The sequence below is a fragment of the Hyperoodon ampullatus genome (assembly GCF_949752795.1).
Source record: "Hyperoodon ampullatus genome assembly, chromosome: 13".
Classification (NCBI taxonomy): Eukaryota; Metazoa; Chordata; class Mammalia; order Artiodactyla; family Ziphiidae; genus Hyperoodon; species Hyperoodon ampullatus.
In genome coordinates this window covers 12,382,129-12,406,958 of record NC_136926.1, presented here as the reverse complement: position 1 = coordinate 12,406,958, position 24,830 = coordinate 12,382,129, and the positions used below count along the sequence as shown (strand labels likewise).

The 24,830-nt window shown below is 50.5% G+C and overlaps 1 protein-coding gene across 1 annotated transcript in view; it reads right to left on the bottom strand.

Moving 5' to 3' along the window:
• The window catches only part of NOS1 (nitric oxide synthase 1), a gene marked incomplete at both ends in the record, with an annotated part of 88,036 nt that extends 72,860 nt beyond the window's left edge, over window positions 1-15,176 (bottom strand). Inside the window, one exon of the mRNA XM_079718133.1 lies at window positions 14,473-15,176. Within this exon, the coding sequence (XP_079574259.1) occupies window positions 14,473-15,176 (704 nt within the window). The remainder of the gene's footprint in view (window positions 1-14,472) is intronic.
• Between the last annotated feature and the right edge of the window lie 9,654 nt (window positions 15,177-24,830).

Below are 24,830 nucleotides of genomic sequence, written 5' to 3'. Positions count from 1 at the left end.
GCGGGCTTCTCACTGCGGTGGCTTCTCTTGTTGCAGAGCATGGGCTCTAGGCACGTGGGCTTCAGTAGTTGTGGCACATGGGCTCAGTAGTTGTGGCTTGCGGGCTCTAGAGCGCAGGCTCAGTAGTTGTGGTGCACGGGCTTTGTTGCTCCACGGCATGTGGGATCTTCCCAGAGCTGGGCTCGAACTCGTGTCCCTTGCATTGGCAGGAGGATTCTTAACCACTGTGCCACCAGGGAAGCCCAATCACTATTTTAAAGATGGCATAAGTGAGACGGAAGCTAAGTCGCTCGAGGTCACAGTATTCCAGCCTACTCTCCACATTTATTCTGAAGTGGAGGCTCTTACTAATACCATCACTTATCATCATAGTCCCCACCCCCGTCACCATCACCACCATCAGCTTTATGATTGTCATCATCAGCACCATCGTAATCATCACCATCCAACTTCTCCCTATCAGCATAACCCTCATTGTCACCATAGCCATCATCACCATCCCCATCAGCACCAGTACCATTAGCCTCATTATCACCAATGCTATTGCCAAGATCATTCTCATCCTTCTCATCATCACCTTCATCAAATCAGAATCTTCATCATCATCAACCTCTTACATCATCACCATCATCATCATCTTCATTACCACCATCATCTTCCTTACAATCATTATCAGATGAGGAAACTGAGGCTCAGAGAGTTTAAATCACTAGCCTAAGTCTCACAGCTAGGGATGATGGAGTTGGGATTCAAACCCAGGCTTGTTCCTGACTCTGGAGGTTGACTTCTTCTTTTTTTTTTTTTTTTTTTTTTTTTTGCGGTACGCGGGTCTCTCACTGCTGTGGCCTCTCCCGTTGTGGAGCACAGGCTCCAGACGCGCAGGCTCAGCGGCCATGGCTCACGGGCCCAGCCGCTCTGCGGCATGTGAGATCTTCCCGGACCGGGGCACGAACCCGTGTCCCCTGCATCGGCAGGCGGACTCTCAACCACTGCGCCACCAGGGAAGCCCTGGAGGTTGACTTCTTAACAATGAAGCTTTCCTGGCTCTCTGCCCTTGAACTCTGATAGGTTCAAGAAGAGGCTATCTTGGCTAGATTCCACAGGCTGACCATCCTCAGAGACGGAGAGAAGTCATGGCTGAAATGGGACTGACTTTGCATCAAAACCCGGACCTCCCAATCAGTCTGGCTCATCTCTGTTCTCCTGCCCTCTGAGCACTGCCCTCCTGCTTCCTAACGATCTGCCTCTTTTTAACCCTCCCATCCAGTTTCACTCTACGGTATCTGTCTGTTCCTCAACTTTGGGTGATGTGGCTTGCTCTGTGGTCCATCTCAGTTTTGGTCCCAGGTGTCGAGGCTGGCCGTATCCAGCCTTCTGTTCTACATTCCCAGTTTTGGGGACTCCTGGTCCTGGCCCCGTAATCTCCTCCAAACCCCAGTCTGATGCTGACAGTCACTTGGGATGAATCAGAAGCCAGGGCCCAAGCTCTGAGTACAAGGCCGTAAGTGGTCCCTCTGGCTGCTCACAAGGAGGGGGTGCTAACCAGAACCCCCTCCTTGCTTTGTTTCACAGCATTCTGGTGGCCCATGTCAAAGCCACTTCTGCTTACCTTGCTTGGAGAGGTCTGCAATTGTCAGAGGGAACATTCTGTTTTACCCTCTTTAAAATGTCACCAAAACATACCAGGAGTGGTTCTTGATTACAGACATTTCCCAAGTCAATGGTTTACCTACATGGTGATAAACAGAGGAATTGTCTGCTGAGATGGCTGCTGTAAATGTCACTCCAGTCCCTCTCAGCTCTAAAACTCCTGATCCTAGGATATCACATGACCATAAATGGGGATTCAGCAGAGAAGAGAGGAGGTTAGTACTGTTTGAGTGTCCGTAATGTACCAGGTGCCAGCACAGAAGTTACTTCATTTAATCTCAACAGATACTAAAAGCCCCATTTTACAGATGCAAAAACTGAGCTCAGAGAGGTTATGTAAATTTCCCAAGGTCCAGCAGTAAGTACACAGCAGAGCTGGGATTTGAAAGTAGGTCTAACTGATGCTCGGTTCAGATCCTTCTTTTTTTTTTTTTTTTTTTTAAACAGAGACAGGAAAAAAGAGTCAGGATGCTTATGCTAAGCCAGAGGCTAAAGAGGAAGGAATCCAACATCTCTCACTGAATGAGGTCAGTTTGCAAAAATTACAGGGTTAAAATTACCTGGGCAACTCTGAAACCGCTCATATGGCTTGTCTTGTGTGAATCTGCAGGGAGAATTCCTTTTATCAACTTTTTTTTTTTTTAAAGCCTTTAACACCTTTGTTGAAATAATGCATTTGAAGTGTTCTGTCAACACACACTTATTTGACAGTCCTGTGATGAGCAGGGGAAGAATATTTTTAATATGGGACCATAGGGAACACCCATTAGCGTCTGACATGGAGCTATTTTGCTTCCTGCAACCGGGGACAAAATCAGAAGTAGATTTAGGTACATTCTCAGCTCCCACCCCCACCCCAAGTCTGTCCGTGATAAACAGGTCTGAGGGGAATATGTGGTTTATGGCCATGAATTTGCTCAGCCTGAGAGGTATCCGCTTGCTGGGTTCGTATGGGCCGTTCAGCCTACTGGTTAAGACATGGGCTGTGGATTGGGTGGAGCTGGGTTCAACTCTTAGCTTTGCTGGTCATAAGCTGTGTGACTTTGGATATTTCTGATACTCAACCTTTCTAATTCTCAGTATACTCATCTCCAAAATAGGGTTAATAATAATACCCAGTTCACAGGGTGACTGCAATGGTTAAATGAGGTAAAGCTTATGGCGCCTAGCCTGTGGCATCTACTATTGCTTTGACTACTAATTTGCTTACAGGCTGATCAGACAGAAACAGAGAAAAGAAAATGCTCGTTCTTTATAAAACAGTCAAGATTCTTCTAAGCCAGCATGGTCTAGAACTTCCTGAGTCACTGGAAACATTCCGTGTCTGCCTGTGTTGTCGGTATTTTACTTCACTCTGTATGACAGTCTCTAGGTCCATCCACCTCACTACAAATAACTCAATTTCATTTCTTTTTATGGCTGAGTAATATTCCATTGTATAATATGTGCCACATCTTCTTTATCCATTCATCTGTCGATGGACACTTAGGTTGCTTCCATGTCCTGCCTATTGTAAATAGAGCTGCAATGAACATTGTGGTACATGACTCATTTTGAATTATGGTTTTCTCAGGGTACATGCCCAGTAGTGGGATTGCTGTGTCATGGTAGTTCTATTTGTAGTTTTTTAAGGAACCTCCATACTGTTCTCCATGGTGGCTGTATCAATTTACATTCCCACCAACAGTGCAAGAGGGTTCCCTTTTCTCCATCTAATTGCTTTAGGTGTAAGCTTAGCCTCGGCCCACATGAGGCAACTGAATACTTGAAATGTGCCCATTGTCACTGAGGAATTGCATTTTTAATTTTATTTCACTTTATAGCTAGCGGCATAGCACTGGGCAGTGCTGGCCGAAGGCTTAATGTCTCTAAAGACTGAAGGTATATAAGGCTTCCACCTGAGAAGGGGCGTCTTCCTTGGGGGCTTATGGGGGCCCAGGAAGGATGTCTGTACTCAGACCTTTCTTTTTTTTTTAAATTGAAGTACAGTTAATTTACAATGTTGTGTTAGTTTCAAGTGTACAGCAAAGGGATTCAGTTATACATACATATATTCTTTTTCAGATTCCTTTCCATTATAGGTTGTTACAAGATATTGAGTATAGTTCCCTGTGCTCTATAGCAGGACCTTGTTTTTTACCTATTTTATATACAGTAGTGTGTATATGTTCATCCCAAACTCTTAATTTATCTCCCCTCTCCCGCTGTCCCCTTTGGTAGCCATAAGTTTTTTTTCTATGCCTGTGAGTCTATTTCTGGTTTGTAAATAAGTTCATTTGTATCATTTTTTTAGATTCCACATATAAGTGATATCATATGACATGTATTTTTCTCTGTCTGACTTAACTTCACTTAGTATGATAATCTCTAGGTCCGTCCATGTTGCTGCAAACGGCATTATTTCATTCTTTTTTTATGGCTAAGTAATATTCCATTGAGGCATATCATGTCTTGTTCAGAGAGCCCAGAAATTTGGGGATTCTCTGCTTCTTTTCTAGACTCACACCTCCCATCACTCTTAGCCCTGATCTCCACTCTCCTCTCTTCCCAACGAGCACACTATGTCCACCCCTACATTTATCCTTGCCCTCCCCAGTATGCCCTTTCATTTCCCTCTGCTGAGAGCCAACTCCTATTTGCCCTTCAAGGGCCATTTCACATGCCACCTCTCCTGAGGGTTACACAAGGTCATGCTTGTAAAATGCCTAGTACACAGTCAGCACTAACCAAACATGAACTAAATTTATCTTTATTTACAGCTAAGGAAGTTGAAGCCCAGAGAGATTAAGTCACTTGTAGAGATCACACCACCAGTGAGAAGTGGAGGAAGCTTGGAAAACAAATGTCTCCTTCTTGCTGTCCTCCCAGCTGAGACTCGCTGTGAACAGGGCTTATGGGGAAGAGGAGCCATTTGATGGGACCTCACACTCGTGAAGACCCTCAAGTCTAGATAGCAAATATCCCCCGCAAAGGAGGCGGAGGTGGTGAACGTATTTATCAGCTAAATGCAATTTTGGTAACTCCAATGTATCATGGCTTCATTTAAGTAAACACCCTGGGAGCCCACAGACGGAAGTGGATGGGGCCTGGCTTGACTTCTGAGAAGCCTGGATGGTGACTCTCCTTGGCCAGTACTCCTGAGGCTCTGTCCTGCCCAGCTGCCTGAGGGGTCTTCATTTAGATCAGGGTTTCTCAGCCTGGAGCTCTTGATATTTGGGGTCTGATAATTCTTTGTGGTGGGGGCTGTCCTGTGCCTTGTAGGACGTTTAGCAGCATCCCTGGTCTCTCCCCACTAGATACCAGTAACATCCCCCATCACCCCACCACCCGTTGTGACAACCCAAAATGTCTAGACATTGCCCAGTGTCCCTGTGGGCAGGGGGAGAAATATACTCCTCCCTGTTGAGAAGCACAGCTTAGCTGCAGCCGAGGACCCCAACCCCATGCTTCGCAGTTCCTTCCAGCCTTGCTCCACGCCCACCCAAGGGTCTATGAGGATTTATTTACTAGTTGTCCCTTGTTTCCAGATGGGACTGAGGAACCTGCCTTCACTAAGTGGCTGCCACATACTCTCAGTGTCCTTATCCCCCTGGAAAGGCCACCCTCCAGTGGACTTGGCATTCTGGTAGACCAGCGAGGCCAGAGCCATCATGTGGTCATGTTTGGTGGTTCTCAAACTTCAGGGTGCATCAGAACCCATCGAAGGGCTTGTTAAAATTCTCCTGAGCCCACCCCCTGGAGAGTCTGAAAGAGCGGGAAGCCTGAAATCTGCACTGTCAAAAGCAACCCACGGGCTTCCCTGGTGGCGCAGTGGCTGAGAGTCCGCCTGCCGATGCAGGGGACACGGGTTCGTGCCCCGGTCCGGGAAGATCCCATAGGCCGTGGAGCGGCTGGGCCCGTGAGCCATGGCTGCTGAGCCTGTGCGTCCGGAGTCTGTGCTCCACAACGGGAGAGGCCACAGCAGTGAGAGGCCCGCGTACCGCAAAAAAAAAAAAAAAAAAAAAAAAAAGCACCCCACATCGGCCAAGGATACCCTTGAAGACCCGTTTCTCTTGGAGAGCTCGGAGCTGGGCTCTGGTAGTGAGCAGCAAGGTCCCCTCCTGGTTAGAAATGTCACCCTCCCCCCAGCTCCTCTCTTCCCCCCCCTTACCCTCCCCCCATAAGATCAGGTAGTTTGCTCTCCCTCCTACCTGGTGAGCATTTTCTGTGCTTTTTGGCAAGGACTAAACTAAAGCCCTTTTCTTCCACTTGACTACCTGGATCATCATACTCAAGCCAAGAGTTGGTCTAGCATCTCTAAACCTTCTGAGGACCTTTGCCAGATCCTTCCAACCGAGGCTTCCCTGATCTCTCATGCAGGGGGGATGGGGGTCCTGGGCCTGACTCCACAGGGAGTTTGCACATAGGCCGGTCAGCCCAGTGCTGACCACTAACCCACCCCGAGGACCCAGGATGGGGAGCGGGTGGGCCCGGCCTGCGTGCAGGGCGCAGCCTGGAGGTGGGGACGGCCTGCTCCGGCCCAAGCAGGCGAGGAGGCCGCCGAGGAGCAGCTGGCCCTGGCAGGAAGCCCTGCCTGCATCTCCCGGCAGACACCACACTCCCCCCCAGCCCCCTTCTCGCCCTCCACACTCCAGCGGCCTTTGGCTTCCGCCTCTACCTGGTTGCGGATGATGGGAGCTGAGCTGAAGCTGGAAGACTTGGGGGCGGTGGAAGTGGGTGTGGGGTCGCTGTGCAGCTTTCCTGCCAGATTTCATCCCGCTGGAGTGGGGTGAAGTTCTTGATAAAGAGAAAAGTATGCTCTTCAGAGCGGGAATTCCATGGCAAGTGCTGTAGCTGAGAAGTGAGGCGAGGGCCTCTGAGCTCAGGAACAACCATGACTCTCATTCCTAATGTCACCAAAGCTGGGCAGGGACTTCCCCAGTGGCGCAGTGGTTAAGAATATGCCTGCCAATGCAGGGGACACGGGTTCGAACCCTGGTCAGGGAAGATCCCACATGCCGCGGAGCAACTAAACCCGAGCACCACAACTACTGAGCCTGCGCTCTAGAGCCCGCGAGCCACAACTACTGAGCCCACGTGCCACAACTACTGAAGCCCGCGCACCTAGAGCCCGTGCTCTGCAACAAGAGAAGCCACCGCAATGAAGAGTAGCCCCCGCTCACTGCAACTAGAGAAAGCCCGCGCACAGCCACGAAAACCTAACACAGCCATAAATAAATAAATAAATAAATTTATTAAAAAAAAAAAAAGTGGGGCATGATTCTCCAGCTCGTGTTTATAGGCTCCGGGCTGGGGGGTTGGGGCTGAGTTTGGATCCCAGCTCCATGGCTGATTGCCTCGCCAGGATGTGGGCTTCTTGCTAACAGCTCTTTTGATCTATTTTTTGAGAGGCCCAAAATTGGTTTTAATGTAAAATCTCTTGATTTATCTATTTTGCCACAAATTCACTTTTCAGTAAACTCTGCAGGCCAGATGAAACTCATGGGAGATCTACTCATGACCTTCAACCCCCAGTATGTGACCTCTGACCTAAAGGGGTGTCGCAGTTCCTCCTCCTGGCGTGATATTCCAGAGAGGTCGAAGGCAGCAGTAAACCTTCCGGGTATGGCTTTACAGGAGGTGGACCGGTCGGGTACTTGGCCTGCAATAAGCATGGTTACCGTTGACCTTCAGGAAGAACCTGAACGGTTGTTCTGGAAGGAATCTTAGGGCTCATCTTGTGCATGTACCACTTTTACCGATGGAGGAACTAAGTTAGGCCCAGAGAGGTCAAGGGGTTTTCCTAAAATATGTAGCTGGTGAGTGGCAAAGGGGGCAGGGTGGGGGGGGGGGGTGGCGGCAGGTGGATCTAGAAGCAAGGCCACTGAACCCAGTCCAGTGAGACGCGATGGTGATAGTGACTGGGACAGCTGTCGGCCAGTCCAGGGCCTGGTCACAGCACTGCTCGGGGAGGGGGCTTGGTGGATGCACATGGTAGGCTGAATAACAGCCTCCAAAGATATCCAGTCCTAGTCCCTGGAACCCATATATGTTACCTTGCATGGACAAAGCATCTTTGCAGCTGTGCTTAAATTAAGGATCTTGAAAATAGGAAGATTATCCTGGATTATCTGGTTGGGCCCTAAAAGTTGTTACAACTATCTTTATAAGAAGGAAGCAGAGGGAGATTTGACCACAGAAAAGGAAGGCCGTGTGACCATGGAGCAAAATGATAGGTGTGCTGCTGGCTTTGAAGATGGTGGAAGGGGCCATAAGCCAAGGGATGCAAGGGATACAGCTCTAGAACCTGGGAAAGGCCAGGAAACAGCATCTCCTCTAGAGCCTCCAGACTTAAGACCCCCAGAATGTAAGAGAATAAAGATGTGGGTTTTTTTGTTTGTTTTTGTTTGTTTTTGCGGTACGCAGGCCTCTCACTGTTGTGGCCTCTCCCATTGTGGAGCACAGGCTCCGGACGCGCAGGCTCAGCGGCCATGGCTCACGGGCCCAGCCGCTCCGCGGCATGTGGATCTTCCCAGACCGGGGCACAAACCCGCATCCCCTGCATGGGCAGGCGGACTCCCAACCACTGCACCACCAGGGAAGCCCAAGATGTGTTGTTTTAAGGCACCAAGTTTGCGGTCATTTGTTACAGTAGCCACAGGAAGGATGGCTGATACAATGAGTGGGTGGTGACAGGGACGGGGATGGCACGGTGGTGGGATGGTTGATGGCCCCTGCCCAGGTGTCCGACCTCACCGCCTACCACTCTCCTCCTATTGGCTGAACTCAAGCCCCACAGGCCTCCTCCTTTCAGTTCCTTGAACATATCAACCTCATCCCTGCCTCAGGACCTTTGCTCCTGCTGTACCCTCTGCCAGGAACACACTTCCCTAGATTTCACATGGTTCACACCTTGTGGCCTCGGTATAAATGCCTTCAGAGAAGCCTTCCCTGACCTTCTGATCTAAAGCACTACCCAACCCCAAGCCACTTCTCTTGAAGTCAATGTATTACTTCCTTCACATCATGTATCACTATCTAAAATGATTGCATGTGTCTGTTTATTATTCATTTCTTGCCTATGATATGACTCTATAATGGATCATCAGTGGATCCCCAGCTCTTAGGACAGTATCTGAGGCAGAATAGATGCTCCATAAATATCCAGCAACTGAAAGATGGAGAGAAGCCCTCTGGTTACATGCGATTTGAGGTGGGTGGGCTTGTTTCCATAGCTCTGCCCCAGAATGAGGGTCTGGGTGCCCACTGGGCCAGGTGGCAGGGATACAGATGGGAGGAGGGAACAGAGCAAGAGCAATAACTGCTATAAATAGGACCCCTGTCCCCCACCCAGGAAAGGCTGGACTGGGGAAGCCACTCACACTCGAATGTTCAGGGTGAGAATGAAAAGTTGAACCCAGATTCAGCGTGATGACAAAGTTACCAGAGTCAATTCCTTAGTTGAAAAATGCCACCAGAGTGATTCAAAGCCATGAGGCATGTCAAGTGCAGCCTAGGAGGAGATTCTCTAGTGCAGACAGTCCTGGAATCAATGCTGTCATTGGTTGGTCTGAGATCAGTTCTCCAGGGGGGCTGTCTTTAGTAGATGACAACCTCAGGGCCTCGGTTTCCCCTTCAGACTGAGAAAATATTCTGATGTCCACAGAAATTTGATGGCTAGTGGTCAAGGGCACTGTGGCCAACAGTGCAATCTACAAAGTTAGTAGAGGTCAAGAGTATGGGTTTAGGGTCGAGTTCTGGCTTTGCCATGGGCTGGCTGTGTGACCTGGCACAAGTGACTGCACCTCTCTGAGCCTTGGTTTCCTTATCAGGAAAACAGGGTGCTATGCAGAGAAAGTGAATTACTTGATGTGAAGACCGTAGCCTGGGGCCAGCCCCACCTGGAGTGCTCAGCAGAGGCTGACCAACATGATGATGATAAAACTCAGGCTTGTCATAGAAGGAGGCCACCTCCCCCAATTAAGCTGATTCTATAGGGTTGAAATTGACTTCCGTTCCTCCAGCCACATTCTCTTGTCTGGTTTCTCTTTAACTGTAGACAGTCACTGTGAGACGTCTAGGTAGAACCTGGATAGAACCCTGTGGCCAGTGCTGTGTGACCCTGGGCAAGCTGCTTCACCTCTCTTGAGCTTTAGTTCCTTCTTATATAAACGGGGGCTAAAACTACAGGTGCTACTTAGGGAGCTGAATTTATGCAAGCTCTGAAGAGTTGACTGTTGTGAAGGTACTTTTGTAAGTAACCAAGGGCCCTGTGAGTGGATGAGAAGTTATCAGAGCACAGGGCGAGGCTGACCAGCTAGTCCAGATGGATGCTGGACCGGAGACCTTGGCCTCTTTAGAACCCTCCTTCAGGGCAGCAAGCTGAACAACCTGGATATCCTCTGACAGGCAGCATTTTAAAGTGACCGCTCCCAAGTACAGAAGGTCCCCAAATCACCACCTTCCTTCCTGACCATCCCTCACCGGCTGCCACCGCCTGCCAGGGCCACCTCCCCCTGGGATGAAGGGATGAGACTGTGTCTAAAGTAAATATCACTTCTCTCCATAAATAAGGGCCAGCACGCCAAACAACAGGACTAGGGGTGCCCCATGAGGGAAAGGGATTAGACAGAGCAGGGGAATAAGTCCACAGCCAAGAGGAAAGGACGGAGGAAGAAAATGAGGCCAAGAGGGCAGAAGAGTCAAGGTCGCTGCTGAGAGCCAGGGATGGCCCAGCCTCTGCTCAGACCCAGAAGCCACGGACACTGAGTGTGACCCGGATGTGGGGCTCTGGGCCTGGCAGGCAGCTGGCCTCATTGTCATCTAACATCTGGGATGCCAGTCTGACCCCACCCCAAAAAGCAGGCTGGATGGAGACGCCCCTGGGAGGATGAGTCGTTTCCAGGCAGCCCTGTGCTCCAAGCGGCTTGAATCCTCCCAGGCCAGCAGCCCCAAAAGGGCCCTGAAGAACATGCTGCCTCTGAGTTGCATTTCCTGACTTGGGACACTGATGCGTAACGAGACACTTATTTCAGCCGTGAGCAGACAGTTTGGGGAGCGCTTTTGTGGTTGTTACGGTGACGGCAAATGCTCCTGGCATCACAGCGGAAGGGAGGTGGCATGGGGGGGTGCTGAGGGGCCTCCTGCAATACCAGCGACAAACCCACTCAAGGAAGAAGGATCCAGACTGCCACACAAACTTTGGACACCCACTAAGATAAAAAAGCATGCTTACATTTCTCAGCCAAGATCTCAATTTGGGCTTATGTATAAATTTGGCTTTAAATGATACTGAACTTTCCATGCATGCAACTGTTGGGTAAATCAGAGAAAGACAGGACATCGTTTTATCAGGAATCATTCACCATTTTGGAAAATCACATCACCAAGGTGACGCTGCAGGTGGCATTTGAGTTGCCAACACAACACACCTGTGTCAATCTGCATTTGATGCCGTCGTGTTTGCAGCAAGTCTATCTTTAGGTGCAAACATGTGACATTCTGGTGGAGCCATGCCTGTGCACTGGTATATTAAATTAGAGGCTCTTTTATTATAAATGACTTTTATGCTCTATCTCCTTTATTTTATAGTTAGGGCGTTATAATATTGATTTACACAATGTAAAGTGTGGGTAGGTATTATGCTCCATGAATGAGCTTCTGGTTAGTGAAGGGGACATTTAAAAATATTCGTTAAAAAAAGGGGGGGAGGGCTTCCCTGGTGGCGCAGTGGTTGAGAGTCCGCCTACCGATGCAGGGGACGTGGGTTCGTGCCCCAGTCCGGGAAGATCCCACATGCCGCGGAGCGGCTGGGCCCGTGAGCCATGGCCGCTGAGCCTGCGCGTCCGGAGCCTGTGCTCTGCAATGGGAGAGGCCACAACAGTGAGAGGCCCACATACCGCAAAAAAAAAAAACAAAACAAAAACGTGGGGGGAGCTTCGCATCTAGCCATTGAGCTGGGGGAACACATGCTATTACACAGTATTACTCAACCTTAGAACCATTCATCTTAGTGGGTTTCGTGGAGGCATATGCTTGCCCTGGGTCACTTTCTCCCAAATCATACCTCTACCAAAGCAGTTTTTTCGGCTACTTTTGGTCAATCACACTGCACGTGAGACTGATGTGGGCTCCCTGGATGGAGGACCCTGAATGGACGAGGGCAGCTGAGAGCTCAGATGTAACCTCCTGAGGTGGTAAAATAGGGCTGCGAGAGCAGGGCCCCACACAGACCGCTGTGTCCCTCCCTCATTCTTGGGGACACAAGGCTGCTTCCCTGAGATGGTGTTTGGAGAAGCCCCTTGGGGCTTGGCTACAAAGAGGGGCTCCCATTAAAGTCTGTTACACTCGACAATCTCATCTCAGTCTGGCGTCCTGTCTCTGGCCTCTTCCAGCCAACAGTCCCGTCTTCGGACTGTCAGCGGGGAGAGGGGATCACTGGCTCCTTGGATGGAGGGCCCAGCTCCCAGGGACAGGAGGGACTTCTCCACGTCACACCCGGTGATTCAGGCTCCCAGGGCCAGGGTGGGACTGAAATAGAGCCCCCGGAGTTTCTGAGGCTCACACCTCACGCCCACCCTGTGCCCAGCTGAGAATCAGAACCAAGCACATGGGCCATTAGTACAGGGGCTCAGCTGCCCCACACGGTGAGACGGCCCCATGCACTGCCTTGCTGCTCCTCCTGGGAGAGGTGGTGCTGAGGATGGGGGGCATGTATAGGATGCGGGGGGAAGGCCGTGTCCAGGAGCCTCTGAGGACAGACACTTCCAAGGCCTCCTGGAAAACAAGGCCAGTGATCGATTCTGGACTACACAGCTGCTTTAGAATTTAAGTCCACGGAGCAAGACTCGGGGGGCCTGCTGGCTGCCCAGAAGCTATCTCAAGGCTCAACACGTCATCTCCACTGGGTGTGTTGCTGTAGGGACCCCTGGGAGGTGGCTGCTCTGAAGGCTGGATTCTAGCCTGGGGGACCTCCCTAGTTGAGGGAGAATCAGGCACCAGGTCCCTGCCACCAGGAGAACCTCAAGGACTGATCCTGGCCCCCAGCTCTGGAAATGGACAGCAGGGCACTGGGGGCTCCCAACTGCCCACACCATGGCCTGTGTTTTGGGCCCAAGACTCACTGTCTCTTGTGGAGACAGGACCCAAGGTGTGGGAAAGGCTCCAGGGTGTGTGCAGGGGACTCACAGGAGTGAGAAGGGGTGGTTGGGAGGGCAGGGGCTGGACGGGCAGCAGGTGCCCTTTGTCTCCCCTCTGCCCAAGCCTTCTGACAGAGCCTCTACCTTCCTACTTGGGGTCTTGCTGGCACTGGTTCAGTTTTCACCCTGGTGTCAGATGCTGGAAAAGCCCCAGGATGCAGTGGTGGCCGGGGTGGGCTCCACAGACTGAGGGGCTCACCAGTGGGTAGTTTGGGGGCCGCCCCACCAGGAAGGAGGACTGGATCCCATGCAGGTCCTCAAATGTGTCAGGCATACCTGACCCCAGGACCTTGGCACCTGCCGCTCCCTCTGCCTGGAACACCCCTCCCCCAGGAAGCTGCAAGCCTTCCTCTCCCCCTTCCTCTGGGTCCTCCCATGTTGCCTTCCTAGTGAGACCCACCAGCTTCCGATCTGAAATGTCACCCTCCCCAACACTTCCTAACACCTTCCCCGCTCTATTTATCTACTTAGCAAGTACGACGAACGGTCTACGTAGTTTACGTCTTCATCTTCCCCACTGTACTGCAAGCTTCCAAAGGTCAGGGGGGTTGTCAATTTCCTTCACTCTCAAGGTCAGAGGACTTGTCTATTCATTGCTCTATACCAGGGCCAGAACAGTGTGGCACACAGTAGGTCCTCAACAAACATTTGTTAAACGAATACATTCAGGGGCTTGGGGAGCTACTTTAATCCAGGCCCCCAAGGGACGTCCTGGTGACCTCTAAATGCTCTTGGGACACTCAGGGGTCCTTGAGGAGGGAGCTGGGAAATCTCAGCCTGGATTTCTGGGGGGCTCAGACCTGAGCCTCCCTCTGTAAATAAGAAGCGTCTGCCTAGGAACACTGTGGGCTGTAGGGTCAGTGCTAGACCTTAGATGGGAGTGGAAGGAGGTGGAGAGAAACTTTTCTCTCTCTCCTGACTAGTTCCCGACCACCTGGTCCAGCTGCTGACTCCTCGCCAGAGAAGGAGCTAGAATCACCCACTGTGTTGCCAGCTCTCCTCCCCCAGAGATTCAGAAAATGCCAGTCTGGCACATACAGAGGGGCTGGTCCCCAGCTCTTCAAGTGCTAGCCTTGGCTCCCATAAAACCTGAGCAATTCCAGTGTTTGGGGGGCGTCAGGGCCAATTCTCTACTTTGCCTCCATTTCCTCCTTTTCAAAGCTTCCTTGCCCTGGACCGGCCATCACCAGGAGAGAGCTAGTTTGGGCTGAGGGTAACCCCGCTCTCAGCTCTCAGCGCTTCCTCTCTCTCCCCAGAGCCTCGGCATCTACCCACGCCCAAGCCTGCCACGTACATGTGCCTGTCATCACCAGGTGACCTCGGGAAAGGCCCCTCCTCTCTGACCCTCTGTCTTCCCACTTGTGAAATGTGGATTGCAAAAATCCCCACCTTGTGGGGTTGCTGGAAGACAGGACCTCAGCTACCAGGATTATAAACTCTGGGTTTCATGGCAAGAGATACGTGCTAGACATTACGCCCACTGCATTCCTGCAACAGCAATTTTCAGGGCAAGAGGCAAGTCTGGTTGAGTGGCTGGACGTGTGCAGAAGACTGAGACGCTCAGGTAAGCCTCCGGGCTGCGAGACAGTCGCAATACATGCTCGCGTACAGCACACGTACACACACACGCACCTGTGGAGCTTACCTGTCCACCTGGATTTCTGCGTCCTTTGTCTCCGCTTTGGCAGGTCCCCCTCCGTTGATCCCTTTGCCCCCACTGGTGAGAAGATTCAGCACAGGCTCTATCTCTTTGAGCAGTTTATTGCTCTCCCCAGAACTTTTCTTGGCAGGGTCCTGGCTTGGGGGCCTGGGAGCCAGGCCATTGGTGTGGGAGTGCAAGCCAGCTTCCTGCACCTGGTCTGGCACGTGCTGCGGCCCATTGCCAGGACCCGTGGCCCCGTCCACTGCCAGGGTGTGCTCTTTGCTGGCTGATGACTGGTGGGACAGATCGGCAGCTGTGGTTGGCGGACCCAGGGGCCGTGTCACCCGGATGGTCTTGGGGGTCCCGTCCCCAGTGAAAGTGGTCTCCAGGTGCGTGGTGAAGCCCTCGGGACCCCTCAGAATGAGGACCACATGGGTCTCGGAGGCAATACCCCTGAGCACCTCCAGGGCGCTGTCATAGCTCAGGTCCACCAAGGGCTGGCCGTTGACGGCGAGAATGATGTCCCCAGCCTGGATGAGGCCGCTCTGCTCTGCGGCGCCCCCTCGAATCAGGTCGGAGATGATCACGGGTGGCTTGCTCACCCTCTCCTTCACCAGGAACCCCAGGCCCCCCACTTTGCGCTTGAAGAGGCGGACAGAAATGACATTGGGTTGGATCTGCTTAACGCTGAACATGTGATTCTCCATGGTGTCTAGTGTCCAAGGGTCGGAAGACCTCAAGATGTGTCAAGCCGAGACGATGTCGCCGGGAGCAGCCAGGCTTCTGGCTGTGACGAGAGGAGCAGCGGGGGGCTGGCGCTGCAGGGGCCAAGGGGAGTCTGGAGAGCGAGCTGCTCTTGGTCTTGGTCTTCTCTGCCTTTGACGTCAACTCAGCGTCACTCACTCACTGTCATTGGGCCGTCGGTGGCATGATTTCCTGTGTCTGCCTCCTTCCTTATTCTCTAAGGAAGCGATGGTTGATCAGGCAGACGTCAGGGGAAGCAGTGGGACGTGTCCCTAAGCAACAGGTCAGGCAGACCAGGGAGCAAACGTGTCTGGTGTTTGTGTCTAGAGGTGACGCATGCTAGCGGGAACTATCCTCTGGGTATCGCCACCCCGTTAGACGCAGATCCAATCTGGGGCCTCCTGAGGTCAAGAGAAGGAAAAAGGGAGGGGAAGAAAAGAATTTAAAAAGAGAGATGGATGTGGAGTGTCCAACACCACCTTCAAAACTAACATGGGAAACGCAGCCAACTGAGAAGTCTAGCCATAAGATGCTCTGGAGTTCTGAAGCCAACCTAGAAATGAAATCCTTCTTCCTCGAGGGGCATACCTTTGCAGGCAGCTGCATATTGCCTGGTTTCACCCTCAGGATCAAAGCCCTATGAGACCGAGGGGCTCCTTGGGGGAAACCACTGACAGTCAGCCCCAGAAATCAAAAGGCAAGGACCAGAAGACCTCTCTTATCTCTTTCCCACCGCAAGAAGTCACCACTCCAACCTGTCACGCAGCCTCTGGCCCTCTGAGTTTTGCAACGTTTTCCATCCTCAGGTCAGGAGCTCGGCCGACAAAGATCACTGGACTCTCCATTCTGGCTGTTCCCAAAGCCCGCCCACAACAAACCCACGGGACAGGGAATGACGCCACCTTCTATGGAACCACCGACGAGGGATGTCAACTGGACTTTATGACCATTTTTGTAATTATCGACCATCCAGGTTCAAAATGACAGACTTGGCCACATTCCATACCATGATAAGCCAAAATTGGTATAATAAATACCAAAGACGTGGGTCCACACCAAACTCTGGAGAGCATGTGTGTACCACAGGCTGTCTGAAACCCTAACGGAGAAACATTAGGAAGCACGGACTGTTAGGTAAACACACAGCTGGTGCTCAACGAATATTTGTGGAATGAAGAAGAAAAAGCCCCAGAGACTAAAGACAGCGGGCACTTGCTGAGCACGTACATTCTTAATGTTTTTTTCTCCTTTGATTTTCACAGTAACCCTTCAACCGATGAGAAGACTGAAACTTGGGCAGGTTCAGTCCAAGGTCATGTGGAGAATGATGGTGAAGGGAGGATTTGAACTCAGATCTGCTCCACTCTTGAGCATGAGCTTTTAAGTTCATACTCTAGTTTTAAAAAGTGTATAATCTAGTGATTTTTGCAACTCCCACCAGCTCCCCCAGGCTCAGAGAAGTAAATGGGATACCAAAGGCCCATAGGGAGGCCAGCTGGAGATGTTGTGGTGCACGTGAGGTGTGTGCACCTGTGGCACGTGCACAGCGGGCAGCTGTGGAAGCGTGCCTTACGTGTCTGGGCGGGCAGGCGATCTGTGGCTTGTGGGTGGGGTCGGGGGTCGGGGGTGGAAGAGAATCCCTCCATCTCTTTTCCTGTCCCCCAGCCCGAGCCTCAGTCTCCTCTCTACCCTGGCAGCCCTTGCTGCCAGCATCTTCAAAATTCCTTCGCACAAGGAGGGAGCCCCCATCTGCCACTACTAACAAAGTGACACTCCCTTGTTTTCCTTTTAGTGACTTCCCGGGGTCACCCCAGGGCTGGGGCAGCTGATAAACTCCTGCTGCCTCTGAGAGTAGGGGGTGGGTGCAGGTGACACCCTGAGAAGGAGGCACTGCCTCCTGGATCCCCCTCAAGGTGGGTGGTGGTCAGCAGGTTCAACCTGCCCCTTTTGCAGCTTGCGTTATGCAGCTCCGCCAGCCCCTCTCTGTGGCTGAGGGGATCATGAACGCCCAGCCCCAGCCCGGCTGCCTTCTCCATCTGGTGTCGCCGTGTGTGTGTGTTTCTCTCTCTGTATTCATGCATCGCCCTCGTGCTGTGTCATTTCTCTGCTGTGTGTGTGAGCGTGTGCGGCCCATGTGTTGACAGGCGGAGTGTCTTTCAGCATCTTGCTGTCGGGGCTCTGGTTTGCAGAGAAAACCATCCAGAACCGTTATGTCATTCCTCACTGGGGAGGACTGGTCCACCTCCCTACCTGGGCCCCAGCCCCCGCCCCGGCTGTTGCTTCCTTAACTCTCCCGGAGCCCCATTTTTCTGGGTACCAAACCCAGGATGCTCATTGTTTAGTTGCAGGCAGAGACAGCTGGGACCTCCAGATCTCTCCTGAGTGTCCAAGTTTGGCATTGGGGCTCCGTTCTTTAATTCAAGAAGGGACTTGAAGGTGAGCTCTTGGGGAGGCGGGGCCCCCCAGTTCTCTTCTTCCCCACACTGGCTTGGGCCAGAATTTACCAAAGGACAGAGCCAGGACTTGGCTTAAGAAAAAAGACATAGGGACTTCCCTGGTGGTGCAGTGGTTAAGAATCCGCCTGCCGGGCTTCCCTGGTGGCGCAGTGGTTGAGAGTCCGCCTGCCGATGCAGGGGACACGGGTTCGTGCCCCGGTCCGGGAGGATCCCGCATGCCGCGGAGCGGCTGGGCCCGTGGGCCACGGCCGCTGAGCCTGCGCGTCCGGAGCCTGTGCTCCGCGGCGGGAGAGGCCACAACAGTGAGAGGCCCGCGTACCGCAAAAAAAAAAAAAGAATCCGCCTGCCAATGCAGGGGACACGGGTTCCAGCCCTGGTCCAGGAAGATCCCACACGCTGCGGAGCAACTAGGCCCGTGCGCCACAACTACTGAGCCTGCACTCTAGAGCCCGTGAGCCACAACAACTGAGCCCGTGCACTTAGAGCCCATGCTCCACAACAAGGGAAGCCACCACAATGAGAAGCCCGCGCACCGCAACGAAGAGTAGTCCCCGCTCGCCTCAAGTAGAGAAAGCCCGCGCACAGCAACAAAGACCCAATGTGGCCAAAAATAAATTAATTAATTTTAAAAAAAAAAGAAAAAAGAAATAAAGCAACCCACAAACCTCCCTGGCCACGCCCAGCTTTTCCTCTCTCTTTCTCAGCTGCTTTCTAAATCAGAGGAGGCTGTTGGCTGGTGCTTGGGAAATTGAAGTGCTGTTTCTCAGACTTTGGCCCTAGAAAGACAGCTTGATCTTTGGAAGGAACTGGAGAGAGGCAGGCCTTAGGAGAGGCAGTGATATTCAGCGTCTGCTGAGAGATAGGGTGGGGCTGAACGAGCTCTCTACCTAAGCAAGTGGCTTCTGAACCTTCACCAGGGGCAAAATCCTAATCTTAATAATAATCCCTCAACACTATCCCTCTTGCCCCGCCCTAAACACACCTTCATCTGCTGCCATATGTTCATCCTCATGCTGACCGTGATCAGGTTCGATATCCCCAAAGAACACACTACGCTGTTGGAAGGAGACCCTCTTGTCCTTTGCGAATGTCCAGTATCCAGGAGCCGCCTCAATCCTGGGCCACCCAGGATGGTTGTCCCCCCTTCTGCCACAGGGAAGATTTTTAAGGTCCTTTCTGGCTCTATCTGTGTGTTTCTGGGTGAGTTCTTTATTTTCTCTAAACCTCAGTTTCCTTATCTGTAAAATGGGTCAAGTAATTCCTCCCTCCCTGGGTAACTGGGAGGATTAAATAAAATAGTAAGTGCAAGGGTTTCAGTAACTTCACAGAGCAAATGCTCAGAAGAAATGGCTTCCTGTTATTGTTACATAATATGCAGTGATTCGGGTTTCCCGGCTGTTAATTCAGTGCACGTTCTCCTCCGTCACAGCCTCTCCAAATGTACGTCATGTGCCATCTAGAAGGGGGCCCTATGCTTGAAAGCACACAGAGGAATCTCACGCCAGTCATGGTACGAGGCACTGGATACAGGAAGACGGGTGCTGGGTATCCCGCCAACCTAGCTCAGACCTTTGGAGCCGTGATTTTAAACACATCACATGCATGTGCATGCCACAGCATGTACCATGGAAACAGTACTTGGACCCAGGCCTCACTGGAGTAGTTCAGTGATTTCAGGTGTATTTATTTCATTTATCTTGCTGCGAAGAAATTCACGGCTGACTTTTGGGGATGCCTGCCAGGGAGAAGGAGGGAGCCAAAATAGACCAGCATCTGCTACTACCGTCTCGCTGTGTGACCTTGGGTATGCCACTCCCCATCCTGGGTCCATGTCTGCATCTGGAGGGATGGTAACAGTAGCAGTTTCTAGTGATGGAGAGTTTACTGTGTGCTGAGCCCTCTGCATGGGCGTCTTATTTCATCCTGACAGTGACTCTGTAAAGCACGTGTCATTTTTATCCCCACTTTACAGAAGGACAAGTTGACTGAGGTTCAGAGGAATAAACTAGAGGGCAGCCTTGGCTCCAACCGAGCGGGGGCTGGGCACTCACCAGGGTTGATCCTAATCCCAAAGACAATCCCCTAAGATGATGCCTCCCCCAAAACACATCCTCATCAGCTGCCATACTTGTCATCCTCACCCTGACTCATCGCGTTCAATCATCCCCATTTTACAGATGTGGACATTAAGATACAATAGGGAGAACCGCTTGTCCTGGCTTGCCCATGGCTTTTCACTCTTAGCACTGAACGTCGGCCCATGTTAGGATGATGAGCAGCCATTAAAATCCAAAAGATTGCCCAGCTCCCCTACTCAAAAATAAGGAAACAGAGGCCTGGAGAAGTGAGGGGGAGGGTGTTCATTCAACATGGATCAGCCAGAGTTGGGGGTGTCTAGAGCTGTCTGTCCAATAGGGCAGCCACTAGCCACATGTGGCCATGGAACCCCTGAATTGTGACTGGTTCCTTGAGATGTGACATAAGAGTGAAATCTCGACTTCCCTGGTGGTGCAGTGGTTAAGAATCTGCCTGCCAATGCAGGGGACATGGGTTTGAGCCCTGGTCCGGGAAGATCCCACATGCCGCGGAGCAACTAAGCCCATGCACCACAACTACTGAGCCTGCACTCTAGAGCCCACGAGCCACAACTACTGAGCCCGCATGCCACAAGTACTGAAGCCCGTGCACCTAGAGCCCGTGCTCTACAACAAGAGAAGCCACCACAATGAGAAGCCCATGCACTGCAACGAAGAGTAGCCCCCGCTCGCCGCACTAGAGAAAGCCCACACACAGCAACGAAGACCCAACACAGCCAAAAATAAATAAATTAATTAATTAATTTAAAAAGGAGTGAAATCTACATGGGGTCTCAAAGACTAGGAGGAAAAAAAAATGTCAGATATCTCAATAATTTCCAATATTGACTACATGTTGAAAGGATCATGTTTTCGGTATACTGGATTAAGCACAATTATAAATTAATTTCACCTGTTGCTTTTGATGCTTTTAAATGCAACTATTATACAGTTAAAAATCACACAGGTGCTCACACTGCATTGCCACTGGGCAGTGGAGGTCTAGAGTCTGACTCTCGTGGATCCTGGACCAGAGCTCCTCCCTGCCACCCCACTGTCCCTGAGGTCCCCTTGATCATCTACTAATAACCTAGGCAGGCAGAAGATACTCCTGCTTTCTAAAGAAGCCAGAAAAATGACGCAGACGGTGAGCAAACATCTCGCCACTTTTTGAGGTTGACCACTGGGAATATTAGGTGTGATGGGGGTAGGAGTGGGGGAGAGAGAAGACCCACCTCAAACCATGTGAAGAGAGAGGTCATAGTAGGGGGTCACCTAGGCTAATAGTCCAGGACCCAACATCTTGCTGTCCGAATGTCGTTTGAAATCTAACCCATCTGTGCAATAAATGTTTCATTTAAAAAATGATGCAGATCTCTATTTACAGGTAGGAAATGAGCGCTAAGATATATCATTAGGTGAAAAAAGGTGCAAATGCATACATTCTGCACATGTAAATGTAGAGAATATTCTGGAAGGAACAGGTATCACTGGCTGCATCTTAGCAGAAATATTGGACATCAGTAGTAGGATGGAGACAGACTTTGCACTACTTTTTTTTCTATTTGAATATCATTTAAATTATTATTTTAAAATCACAGGTATTACCATTTTAATGTGTATTACCACTAAATATTAAAGAAAACAACATCCAGCCTGTGAAGAACTCCTGGCTGTTTTCAGTTCAAACACCCACAAAATCTCTAATGGAGTCACGACCCTGTTTCCCATCTCCTTCCAATCTCATTTAAAAACAAATCCTAAGCCCTCCATGTCTTAAAACCAAAATATCACCACCCCCAATAAAAACAAAAGACCAAAACCGTAACCCAACTGTGCTCTGTAAAAAAAAAAACCAAACAACAAAACACAGCAAAACAACCAACTTCCTTACATCTCCCGAACTGCTAATTTGCAGTCTTTCCCCAGAGAGAACGCCACCTGGGAATCAAACTGACGTGCTTTCTCCCACTCCAGCAAGTCACAGCTACAAACCTGCCAACCTCTCTAAGCCAGGGGGTTAAGTTGGCGTTCTCTGTCTTGGGGATCCCAGAGACACGGGCACCCTGGTGCCAGGGGGTCTCCCCAGCCATATAATTCCCCCAGTTTCACGGCTACAGTTTGTCCGTGATCTTCCCAGATCTAATAATGCCCCCACCTCAGGGGCAGGAAGGAGCATCAGAGTCAGGAGGGCGAGGATGAAGGACTGTTTAGCGTTTGACAGTAAACCCGATAGGAGGCTTTGGGAAATCCCCACTCTCTTCTATCGCTGCTTTGTACAGCCTCTTTGAATGGCAGTTTGACAATATCCACACCAAAACTGAAAATGCACAGATCTTTTTTTTTGCAATACGCGGGCCTCTCACTGTTGTGGCCTCTCCCGCTGCGGAGCACAGGCTCCGGACGCTCAGGCTCAGCGGCCATGGCTCACAGGTCCAGCTGCTCCATGGCACGTGGGATCTTCCCGGACCGGGGCACGAACCCGTGTTCCCTGCATCGGCAGGCGGACTCTCAACCACTGCGCCACCAGGGAAGCCCTGCACAGATCTTCGACCTGGCAATTCAATTTTAGGACTTTCCCCTACAGATAAACTGGAAGAAACATTCTTACACACACACACACACACACACACACCTCTCTTCCTTGCAGGTTGTTCAGAATATCAAGAGATTAAGAAAATCTGAATATCCATTAATAGAGAACTGCTACATAAACTATGGCACATCCCTGCAATGGAATACAGTGCAGGCATTAAATGGGGGGGGGATTAGATCTAAAAGGACCAAATGGGGAATGATCTTTTAAGACACATTATTAATTTTAAAAAGCAAGGTGGGGTCTCCCTGGTGGCGCAGTGGTTGAGAGTCTGCCTGCCGATGCAGGGGACATGGGTTCACGCCCCGGTCTGGGAGGATCCCACATGCCACGGAGCGGCTGGGCCCGTGAGCCATGGCCGCTGGCCCTGCGCGTCTGGAGCCTGTGCTCTGCAACGGGAGAGGCCACAACAATGAGAGGCCCCCGTACCGCAAAAAAAAAAAAAAAAAAAAAGCAAGGTGGAGAACACCAATGTATAAATATATTTGCATATCCATTGTATTTATTCATTTATACTTCCATGGAAGCTTGGAGATCCACTGAATATCTCTGGAAAAACACCCAAGATATTGGTAACAGAAGTTGCTTCTGGGAAAGGGGACTAGGAGGCTAAGGGTGGGGTTGGAGGAGGAAGCTCACTTTTATTACATATTTTCATATTGTTTATTTATTTTGTACTATGTTTTTGTATCACCTTTAAAAAAAGAACAAGGTCTTTGAAGTCAGACTATCTTGCATTTGAACCCTAGCTTCTCCATGTGGCTTTGTGATGGTGGTCAAGTCACTTAGCGTCTCTGAGTCTTAGTTTTTGCATCTATAAAATGGGAATGATAATAGCATCTCCTCAGGGTGTGTGTGTGGGGATGGAATGAGATAATAATTAGTATTTTCTGAGTTCTTACTATGCACCATATGCAATGGTAAGTGCTCAATAAATGGATACTTTCCCCACTCCTGCTACTAATAATTAAAACGCAAGCAGCCATTATTCTACTGGCTGTCTGTAGTGTCCAATGGACATATGTTGCTTCAAGTGCTTTGTGCAGAAGGACCAGGTAAGAGCTGTGGACACACAGATTGGTCCTGCTTTCCAGTGGAATGGGAGCCTGTCACCGGCTCCTCCTCAGAATACTGAAAGGACAGAATTTGGTGTGTTGGAACGTACTCAACAGAAGCAGCCAGAAACTCAGACACTGGAAGTTGGTGATGAGTCAATACCACTAGGGTGGGGTGGGGGTATTACTGGTCCAGTCCATCAGCAGGAGAGAGCTACAGGGCTGTCATCCTTATGTTGGAATAGATCTGGGGAATAATGAAAACTTCATTTCATCTTCATTTTGCAAAGCTCATTTCTATGAACTGGTTCAGCTGGCTGTACAGCACTATATCCATCCCACAGACAGAAAATTCCAGGGTTTAGGGTGAAGGTTCTTAAATTCTCTCCATCCATGGACCCCCTCAGTGGCACAAAAATCCTCACAGATGTACCTTTGCCCCCACTCTTGACAGACACACCGCATCACAGGGGTTGAAGGTATGTGCACTGAAGCTGGAGAGACAAGGGTTTGTGACCCTCCTCTACCATTTATTAGCCTCAGACTTCTCATCTGTCAAGCAGAAGCAATAAGTTACATGGGATAAGTGAATGGGAAAACATTTGATGGGATAATCCATGTAAAGTGCATGGTGCTTCTATTATTTTTAGATGACACCTCGAGGAAAATGAAGTATCTCAGCCCAGATATGTGAACATAATCATGACCAAGAGGGTGGCCTCATTACTATAAAAAGGAAACATATTACCAGCGGTCTCTGAAACAGTTCTTAAGAGTCATTACAAGAAGATGGCACATATTTTCTACCCCTGATAAAACTTACTCTCTTTTACTTTCTTTTTCTTTCCCCTTTTCTCTCCTTCCCTTCCTCTCTTCTTTCCTTTTTTTTTTTTTTCCATTCACATCACCTATTCATTCATTAACCCTTACATAGCTCCCAGCTGGGTCAGCAAGGAGCTTGGCACTGGGAATGTAAGAATAGACAAGACAGACAGCATTCCTACCCTCAGATCTCCCAAGCCAGGGGTGAAGCAGGGAGTAGAGAAAGACATTAGTGACAAGTATAGTGAGTAGAACAAAGTGGAAATACAGGGTGCTAATGGGAGCGTGGACAGGACACTTAACATAGTCTGAGTGGTGGTGGTCAAGGAAGGCTTCCTGGAAGAAGAGTTAGGAGACAGAGTTGGCCAGATGAAGGGGTGCAAGAGGTGGAGGAGAGAAGGCACTAGAGGTGGGAGGGAGCAGGTTCGAGGCACTGGACAAAGTCCACTGTGGTTGGAGAAGAAAGTCAACATTTTACAAAGCTGGAGAGATCTTCAGGAGCTAGATCGTGAAGCTCTCTTGAGAGTCAAGTTAAAGATTTTGGACTTTATTCTTATAGCGATGGCAAACACCAGAGGAATTTGGGAAAAGAAGTTCTGTGGTTAGATTTAGA